Genomic DNA, 10,529 nt, shown 5'->3' on the forward strand with positions numbered 1-10,529 from the left:
GGAGGCCGGGGGAGGAGAAGGAGAAGAGGGTGGAGAAGGAGGCGGGAGGGAGGAGGCCAACATGGCGGCGCGCAGGGCTGGGCCGGGCCGCTGCCGCGCCTGAGCACTCCACCGCCCTACCTCGGCTCGCGGTACCCACGCTTGCACCCAACCTGGCCCCGCGGCTGCGGAGCAGCCAGGGCAGGAACGCAGGGCCCTGCCTGGGTGCAGGGGCGCGGCGGAGATAGCGCCACGCGGCTCGCGAGGCCGGGGACCCGCAGCTTCGCCGCTTACCACCGGCGCGGCCCGGAGGCCCGAACCATGGAATCAGAGGAGGAGCAGCACATGACCACGCTGCTGTGCATGGGCTTCTCGGACCCCGCCACCATTCGCAAGGCCCTGCGCCTGGCCAAAAACGACATCAATGAGGCCGTGGCGCTGCTCACCAACGAGCGGCCGGGCCTGGACTACGGCGGCTACGAACCTATGGACAGCGGCGGTGGCCCCAGTCCCGGGCCTGGCGGGGGCCCGCGGGGCGACGGTGGAGGCGACGGCGGCAGCGGCCCGTCTCGGGGCGGGAGCATCGGAGGCGGGGGCGGCTTTGACCCCCCGCCCGCGTACCACGAGGTGGTGGACGCTGAGGTGAGGAGGGGCAACCCGTGACCCTTATGGGAGAGGCCGCTGGAGGGAGTTCCGTGGCTAGGGGACACACCCCACTGGGCTTGGAGTGGGGAGAGAGCACTGGACGGGGGTCATAATGGGGCAGGGCTGCACAGAGAGGAGCACCAGGCCCCAGTCAGGGTCGGGGGTCACTGGATTGGGGTCACGTGGGGAGAGGAATACCCCCCAAACCCGGGGGAGAGGTCCTAGTGGGAGTTAGGGATGGGGGGAGCAGGGCCGCGCTACCGGGTGGGAAGGCGTCTCCTAGGCTGGGGGCTGAGCACACTAAGGGATCCTGGCTGAGGCCAGGGTCGGGGATGCAGAGATGTAGGAAGACAGACACATTAGCCTACAGTGTGTTGATGCGGGGCGAACGCATGTTTCAGGATGTCTAATATAGGGTAGTAGGAGACTAGGCTAAGGTCGGAGATTTTGTGGCACTAGGTTTGACTGAAGGATTGGAGGAGGCGCCAGGTTCAGAGTCGGAAAAAGTGGGATGGGCCCGCCAGAGTGGTGGCCCTTTGCTGGGGTTAGAGGAGGAGTGCTGGGGTTAGGAACGGCGCTTGATGTTAGCCAAAGATCAGAAAGAGGGGAGATTGAGCCGGGTCTAAATTGAAGAGGGTCTTGGCAGGGGCCAGGGTGACAGGAATTGATATAAGGTGGGGGAAGGGGCTCAATAAGGTCTGGTTTGGGGGGACCAGGCTTTAACAAGGTCAGGTGTTAAAGCAGTGGGAATTGGACTGAGAGAGATTAGGGGCAGGAGTCGGAAGCAAAAGAGGGACTGGGCAGTGATGGGGATTGGAATTGAAGGAAGAAGCTGCGACTAAGCCTAGGTAAAGAGAGTGCTGGTCGTAGATAAGGTTAGGAATGAGGGAAAACAAGACCCAAACGATTATAGTGGTATTGGGGGTGATATGCAGAGGTATAGAGAACAGAATCTGAGCCAAAAGAAAGTGGATGAGGAGTCTGTTGAGAAAGGATGATCTAGTCTTAATGGCTTTGATCAGATCTCAAATCTAGGTGGAAAAAGGTAGGCCTGTTTAGTTTGGGATGTGAGCAAAGAACATGGAGAAGAAAACAGACTTTTACTACAATCATAAAGATCAACTAGAAGCAGTAGAGCTTGTGGATAAGTACTTAGAGAAGAATAGCAGCTCATGGCAGGGGTTTTGGTCTGATTAATTGGATAGGGCCATTACAGCAGCTTGGCCTGATCGCAAAGGAGCACATAGATTAGTGGGTTTGTATTTTTTAAATAGACATGTGAATTTGGATAATTCTTAACAAAGCTAATCTTTCTGAAAGGATTTTTTAAATTATATTCTTTTGCAGTAGTTTTCTGGCATATGTTGCTTGTGATAGGTGTCCCTTCAAAAACAAACGTTACCTTTCTTCACAAGATTTCGTTGATCTCCAGACTTTCACACATGATAGATACTGTTGCCAGTAACTCAACTGTACCATTAACTAGCATAGGGAAATAAAGATTATTATTCCTAGTTTGGGTTTTTTTTTTGTTTTTTTTTTTAATTCCAACATAATTAAGTAACTGTCCTGGATAGCACAGATGGTTAATGCGCTTGGCTGCTAACTGAAAGATTGAAGGTTCAGATCCACCCAGTGGCTACCTGGAAGAAAGACTTGGCGATCTACTTCCGGAAAATCAGCCACTGAAAACCCTGTGGAGCACAGTTCTATTCTGACACATATGGGGTCTCTTTGAGTTGGAATTGACTCAACGGCAAATGTATATGTATATGTATTTGAGTCACTTTAAGAAATGAGCTTCTTCTCTTTTCCAGTCCCCATCACTTCTTTCCTTGCTCATCCTTTTGACCCAGTTTTGAAATTAAGAAGGAAGCCATTGGTTTTTCTGAAGGTTCTTGTATGACTCTACAGAGCTCAGAGTATCTTCATCATGTGAGAAATTTTATCCTTTTTTTCCCTTTTATCACACCTTTTAATTTCTTATGATTGAAAAACAAATTATAATGCTTGGTTTGATTTGGTTTTTGGGGCTAACATTAATGTTAGTTTATTGCCTGTACATTTAAGTACTGTACAAAGAATTGGGAATAGCTTCTTTTGACATGAATGGTAGGCTAAGGAATTTCCTTTCAGGTAAAATCCAGAGAATCTATAGCTTTTTGAAGAAATGTGTCAAGTCTTCCTTCATTTCCTCTTGGCCTGTACATTTGGCTTAGGGGAGGCTGCACCATTAACTTTTGACAGTTCAAAAGAGCCTGTGACTGAGGCTGCCTTACCCATGAAGCATATGGGCAGAAGGGCAGGCGGATGCTTTCCTGACACACAAGAGCCTCATGGGCAGCATCTGACCTACTAGTCTAACTTCACAAGGAAGAGAGAGAATCACCATCAACAGCATCAGCCCAAGGCTTATTCCTATGAGGTGGAGGTTGAACATATCGCCTCTCCAACCTTTTTACCAATTCTGATACCAACCATCCCTCCCACAGCCTTCTCTACTCTGCTGGGTTCAATAATTCGTTGCAGTGGCCACACAGAACTCACAGACCATACTCACAGTTACGGGGTTTACTAGGGAAGTAACAAGTTACGATTTGGGACCAGGATCAGGAAACGTAGACGAAGTGTTCCTTCTTCAGTGCAGGACAGCTTTCTCAGCTCCTCTTGGCCCCCTCAGGACAGCTCCTGTCTCGGCCCTTGGCCCTCCTCAGGCAAGTGTTACAAAGCTCTTTAGCTCCGCGCATAAGTGCCCAGAGACACCCCCACTCCGCCAGGAAGCCTCCTCTCCAAAGGTGCTTAGCTGTCTCGCTCTTCGGGTTGGCAAGCCTAGCTTCGCCGACAAGTGCCCGGAGGCACCCCGCTCTGCCAGGAAGCATCCTGTCTGGAGGTGTTCAGCTCTCTTGCTCCATGGGTTAGCACACTCACTGTAGCCATCTTGCTCCCTAGGCCAGGAAGCCCATTGTGCCGTCTCAGGCCAGTCTCCTGGTTAAGCCATCATTTCTCTGCTGCCGCTTCTTGCTGTCTCGTGCTTTCTCCGGTGTTACAGCTTTCTGTCTCCTGGGTCTAGTTGGTTCTCAGTGCAGGGACCCGGGTCCAAAGAACTTGCTCCATTCCCAGCTCTTCTTTCTTGACGGTAGTGTGGTCCCCACTCTGCTCTGGGATTGGCTCTGTTTTTAAGCATAGCAGGATGGCAAAACTGACCAATCCCCTCGTTAGGGTTCTATACACCTTATTTGCATGGCCCCACCCCCACAGGGGTTCCATGAACCTTATTTGTATTCTTAAAAGGCTGTCCAATCCCCTTGGTGGACCATAAACACCTTATTCGCGTAGTCTCACGCAGTCATTTTGGGAATACAGGACCATGCATGGCTAAAAGGGCCATATTAAGTAATTCACTGCACTGCAAAGTTTAACCCAGTTTTTGCCTCTGTAGCTTTAAAAATCTTCTTGCTTGCCATCTATACAGCGGGTTGGTCATCCTTGCTGTGGACAGTGGGAAACTGAGGCTTTTGATCTTGGGAAATAGAGACAGGTCCTCATTATTGTTGAGCATCTACAGTGGGTCAGACACTGTATTAGATGCTTTATATATTTTATTTAGCCTTCATTGAGATAGGTAATAACATCACCATGTTAGAGATGTGATTAGTTAGTGGCAGAGTCTAACTTTGAACCCAGGTCTCCCTGATTTCAAACCAGTGTGCTTTGCACTCCGCTCTGCTCATGGTTTTAGGATCATATTCATTTGGTAGCAGTATGGATAAGACAGAAAAATAAAGGGGAAGGAGACAAATTTTGAGGCTACTGCACAGGTCTAGGAGTGTTGTTGTAAGCACTGAATCAAGCCTTTAGGAATAGGATAATGGGTAGAATGAAAGGTGAGTCATAGATTTTTAAAGCAGAAGACTTCAGACATTAATATGTTCAGCTCCTTTGTTTTACAGTGCAGCTTTTCAGGCTCCAGAGGAAGTGGCTTGTTCTCAGAGTCAGTTAATGGACGAGATGGGGCTAAAACTCAGGCCTTCTCATTGTAAGTTTAATGCTCTTTCTCCCTACCAGCTGCCTTCCTTTCAAAGGAAGAAGGACTAGGACAGGATAATGCATTAAAGGGGACAAAGAAATGGGAAGTATAAAAAACACTGGGTGAAAGTTTTCAGCTATTGTATAACTTACCGTTTTTTTCCTAAAAATTATTACTTTATTTTAAATTCTATAAATTTCTATTTGTTGCATAGGAAATTTCTGTTTCAATGTCCTCTAAAAATGTTTGGGAATACACAGATTTAAATCTAATTCGTTGAAAAGGAAAAATGATTAAGCTTATTTTATACTTGTCATTTTGGAACAAGAATGATCCTCTTACTTTGTAAACATTCAGTGCCTTCTCTGTCCCAGGGGCTGGGAGTACAATGGTGAACAGAACATGGATGTTACATTCTCTCATTTTACAAGAAGTGACTTCCCAAGGTCATGGAGCTAGTTAGGTAAATCAATTTATAATTAGGGGCTCTGCTATAATTAGGATTTGGTTTGAAAATTAAAATTTATAAAGTAAAAGCAGTTGGCTTCTGGTTCCGTAGAAACAAGGATAATACAGATAAAAAAGACCCACGTATCTAGCAAAACACATAGAACTGAAGAGAAAGCCACCTTTTTAATATCCTCTGGTGAGATACAGGTATTGCTTTGCAGAAAAGTTGTATTTGGTTGTTACTGGTATTGTTGGACATAGACATATATGTAATTTTTGGACTCTCCAAGAGACTTTGAGAAGCTATCCAGTTTTGATTTGAGCAGCATTACTTCAAAACCATTCCATGGAAGAGTCTGTTCCATTATTAAAGAGAGTGAGATACCACAGCTGCTCTGAATATCATATCCTGACGTTTAACACCCCCACTGTCAGAATTCCTCACTGTTCCCTTACGGGGCTAATGTAAACCCCTCCAGCCACTACTGAGTGCTTGCCCTGGTCTGTCCTGCACAAAGATCTGGGAGAATTGGTCCTTTAAGCTTAAATTGTGATCCCGCCCAGAGTTCAGTAGAAATCAGAACCAGGTACTGTTACAGGCATCTTATAAAATTTAACAATTGCGAAATGATCTGATTCATCATCTGTCTTTGTTTTGTCTTTACAAAATATTAAAATGGAATTTTTTGCAAGTAGGTTTCATATTAACTGAGGAAATACTTTTTTACCTGTCTAATTCTGTGATAAGAGCCCTGCTGGCACAGTGGTTAAGTGCTCGGCTGCTAACTGAAAGGTCAGCAGTTCGAACGCACCAGCCACTCCGCCGGAGAAAGATGTGGCAGTCTCCTTCCATAAAGATTACAGCCTTAGAAACCCTGTGGGGCACTTCTACTCTGTCCTATAGGATCTCTGTGGGTCGGAATCGACTCCACGGCAGTGGGTTTTTTGCTTTAGTTCTGTGACATTAAATATTCCCAAGAGCAATGTTTAATACTGTGTTCTAACAAATATTGTGGACTCCTTGTTTTGTTTCTGTTTTAATATGGACATTCCATCTGGAGGGTATTTTGTTAGAAGTATTTGCAAGATTTCATGGCTTTTTTTTTTTGAGAGCCACAAAGTTGGCCTTGCTATATAGTATATCTAAATCACATTAATTTGTGGTTACTTAACTTACCCTACTTCCCCCACTTGTTTTTTTTTTGACAGTAGGTGCTAGTTATAAGTGAATTAAAATTGTAAACCCATCAGTGTTTATATTAAGGTTTATGTTTAAATTTGTGTTTTTTTCCCCCTGAAAGACAGCAATCCTAGTACTATGCTTGAGTGTAGACTAAGTATCAAATAAGTGAATTTTAGTTAACTATTAGTGATTTGAATAAATGACCCATAGTTTGCAATTCACAGTGATTTGGTAAGCTAAAAAAACAAAACACTCAATCTCATTTAAAGACTTCAGAGTAAAATTAAAATAATTCCAACAATTAATTGAAAGTAGATGGAATTAAAATGGTGAGTCTGAAGTCAGCATAGCGTAAGTTTTGAAATAAGAATTTCTGTATAATCCAGTATATGTTTCTCTTTTGGGAACTAGGCTTATGAATTCATCTAATGGTTGGATTCTCACCTTATAATTACCTGGCCGTTTGCTGTTAGAATGAATGTAATTTGGCATGAATGAATTTGTGTGTCTGTTGAGTGTATAGTTGTAGTGAAATCATAATAGATAGTGACAGTTTTATACATCGTAATAATACTGTTTAATTTTTGAATCCAGGTACAGTATTAGAAAACTAAATGTGGTAATGTTTTAAGAATGTGTGGAAAGGGTTTTAACCTTACTACAACCTAAAAAGCAGATAGATATTCAATATACTAAGTATTTTTGTGCTTACTGCCCAAATATCATGTAACATTTACTTTTTTCAAATCTGAATGTAAAGGTAAAAAAACATTCAGTGTTAATAAGAACTGTTGTATTTAGAAAGGTATAGTAGAATATACTTTATGTATCTTGAGTTCAGTTTTCCAGGAAATTTTTAAAATGTGGGACACCAGAGAGAAGTAAGGAAATAAACATATAAATACATAGGATTGAACTATTTCAAAACAGCACGTAAAGTTAATGCACAAAAGTGCATGCATTTCACGCCTATGTGTTTAACTTGTTTGTAAAAACAGCTCTAATAAGTTTTAATATTAGGTTTCCTAGCACATTACAGGGGTTTTGTGTTAGTCCAAACAAGAGGTGATGAGCTGTTAGAGGCAAACACATTTGGCAGTGGTGAGGAGTGACAGGTAGCAGCTAAATGGTAAAGGAAGGAACAGTAAAACTTTAAAAACATACTCAACCAAAAGAGACTAGCCAGTTTGTACAGTGAAATAGCTTTACGTACTTCATAACCCTTGAGAGGATAACTGTATTTTTTAATGATGCCACACTCAAGAAAAAGTTCCAATACATGCTATTTAAGAAAGGTCAGACATGTAATACATTTTAGCAAGGTTTTAGTTTTGTTTTTGTGGGTTTTTTTTTTTTTTCTTTAAAGGAAGAACAAGAAGATTGGGCACATAAAGAAGCTTCGGATAGCTAGAGCATTCACATATTTCAGTTTGAGAATGAAGATTGCGGAGGTACTAGTAAGAGAGTTGTGCTTCAGTTTCAGAAGAGTAAATGTAGTTTTTTCTTTTTCTCTCTTCTAGATAATTTTAGTTTCTTTTTTAAACTTTGTATTTCTGATTCTCATAAGAATTTTTATAGTTCAGTATTGTCATATTTTTTCAGTCACAATTCTAAAAATTTTTTGTTCAGCTCATATTGATAGTTAAAAAAAAACTTGTTGCTGTTAAGTCAATTCCAACTCATAGTGACCCTATACGACAGAGAAGAACTGACCCATAGAGTTTCCAAGGAGTGGCTGGTGGATTTGAACTGCTGACCTTTTGGTTAGTAGCCTGAGCTCTTAACCACTGCACCAACAGGGCTCCCATATTGATAGTAGGTGGCATTATTGTTTATTGTTGATAATCTCTGTGGTGAATTTTTGGCAAAATATTGTATAACCATTTTGTTTCCATGATATGTTTGTGGGTTCACTTCTCCAACAGTGAGAAGCCTTGCTCTCATAATTGATGGCTTATAGTTTTTACTTCAGGGTATACGTGTGTTGTGTATTGTGTGAGGAGAGTAGAATCTATTTGTTTTAGAGATGATCACCTAAAGCTAGTTAATGGAATATATAACTGTATATTTGATTTGCTTTTTTATTTGTTTTGGGAAAAAGCTAACACAGTTAAGTTGAAATTTTATTCTGATAATCTTTCCAGAAATTAAAAATGTTTCAGCCATAATGCAGAGGTTTATAGAACCTTTTTCTAGGGCTGAGTTGAAAATTTGATTTCCCTTTTAGAGATAAATAATGTCTTAGGTGCCCACCAAAGTCTTCCCACTTCTAAAGATAGCTTTGTTGTTCATGCACGCAGTTTGCTTTCCTGTACTATCTAGCCAGTTAATTTGTATTGTGAAATTTGGTATTATTTGATATACTTTTAAGTTTAAGAAGTTTATGTTAAAAACATTTTCTAAAATGCTGACTTAGTAAGCAACATGATACTTATATTCTTTATCAGTAGGCTTCTAAATGGTTTCTGAAATTAAAATCTTTTTCAGAAAAACTTGTTTGTCATGCATTTTTCTTGCCTAGACTTCAGTTTCTGCTTAATGTACTTTTAGAACCTGGCTCTTCATTAACAGTTAACATTTTTTTGCTTTTTTTTTTTTCCTTTTATCATTTCTGTATTGTCAGTTTTTGGTTGAAAATTGACTTACTCTTTGAAACTTATAGCTGAAAATCAATGGTGAAAGAATTTGGTATCAATTTAAAATATGTTTCAGATTCTAGAAAATATGAAAGTATTCCATACTGTGAATGACATCACCATTGTCAGTTGTCCAGGTTATCGTAGTCTCCTTTATTTTTCTTTTCTTACTGAATATCCTGCTTATTGTAACCCTATCCTCACTGTTACAGCTCTGGTTTTGTTCATCTCCCTTTTCTTATTATTTCTCTGTGCTACTCACACTGCCCCAGAATGATCTCTCCAAAATGTAAATGTTAATCTTGGATAACCTTACTCCAAAATGTTTGGTGGTTGCTCATCTCCTATAGCTAACATCTAAACTCCTTTTCTTTCAAGGTCTCAAGGATCCTGTCTATTTGGTCTTATCACCTACTTCCTGTTCCCTTGCTTTCTCTTGCAGTTTGTTGTGGTTGTTAGGTGCTGTCGAGTTGGTTCCGACTCATAAGTGACCCTGTGTACAACAGAACGAAACACTGCCCGGTCCTGTGCCATCCTCATAATCGTTGCTATGTTTGAGCCCATTGTTGCAGCCAGTGTGTCAGTCTGTCTCATTGAGGGCCTTTCTCTTTTTCACTGACCCTCTACTTTACCCAGCATGATGTCCTTCTCCAGGGACCAGTCCCTCCTGATAACATGTACCAAAGTATGTGGGACGAAGTCTCACCATCCTTGCTTCTAAGGAGCATTCTGCCTGTACTTCTCCCAAGACAGATTTGTTCATTGTTCTTCTGGCAGTCTATGGTATATTCAGTATTCTTTGCCAGCACCATAATTCAAAGGCATCGATTCTTCGGTCTTCCTTATTCATTGTCTAGCTTTTGCATGCATATGAGGCGATTGAGAATAATACCGTGGCCTGGATCAGACACATCTTAGTCCTCAAAGTGACATCTTTGCTTTTTAACACTTGAAAGAGGTCTTTTGTAGCAGATTCGCCCAACACAGTATGGCATTTGATTTCTTGACTGCTGCTTCCATGGGTGTTGATTGTGGATCCAAGTAAAATGAAAAATCCTTGACAACTTCAGTCCTTTCTCCGTTTGTCATGATGTTGCTTATTGCCAGTTGTGAGGATTTTTATTTTCTTTATGTTGAGGTGCAGTCTATACTGAAAGCTATAGTCTTTGATCTTCATCAGTAAGTGGTCAAGTCTTCTTCGCTTTCAGAAAGCAGGATTGTGTTATCTGCACATCACAGGTTGTTTATGAGTCTTCCTCCAATCCTGATGCCGTGTTCTTCTTCATATAGTCCAGTTCTCAGATTATTTGCTCATCATCCAGATTGAATAAGTATGGTGAAAGGATACTACCCTGATGCACACCATTCCTGATTTTAAACCACGTAGGGTCTCCTTGTTCTGTTTGAACGACTGCCTGTGGCTCTGTGTACGGGTTCCTCATGAGCACAATTAAGTGTTCTGAAATTCCTGTTCTTCGCAGTGTTATCCACAATTTGTTATGATCCACACAGTTGAATGCCTTTGCATAGTCACTAAAACACAGGTAAACATCCTTCTGGTAATCTCTGCTTTCAGCCAAGATCCATCTGACATCAGCTATGATATCCC

General features: G+C 42.1%; 1 protein-coding gene across 1 annotated transcript in view; it reads left to right on the plus strand.

Annotated features, from left to right (window-relative positions):
* Positions 1 to 58: 58 nt before the first annotated feature.
* The window catches only part of USP24 (ubiquitin specific peptidase 24), a 145,041-nt gene continuing 134,570 nt past the window's right edge, over positions 59 to 10,529 (plus strand). The window contains exon 1 of the mRNA XM_023727032.1: positions 59 to 621. Coding sequence (XP_023582800.1) covers positions 301 to 621 — 321 coding nt within the window. The 5' untranslated portion in view covers positions 59 to 300. The remainder of the gene's footprint in view (positions 622 to 10,529) is intronic.

The sequence above is a fragment of the Trichechus manatus genome, unplaced genomic scaffold (genome assembly GCF_000243295.1).
Source record: "Trichechus manatus latirostris isolate Lorelei unplaced genomic scaffold, TriManLat1.0 scaffold00015, whole genome shotgun sequence".
NCBI classification, from domain to species: Eukaryota; Metazoa; Chordata; class Mammalia; order Sirenia; family Trichechidae; genus Trichechus; species Trichechus manatus.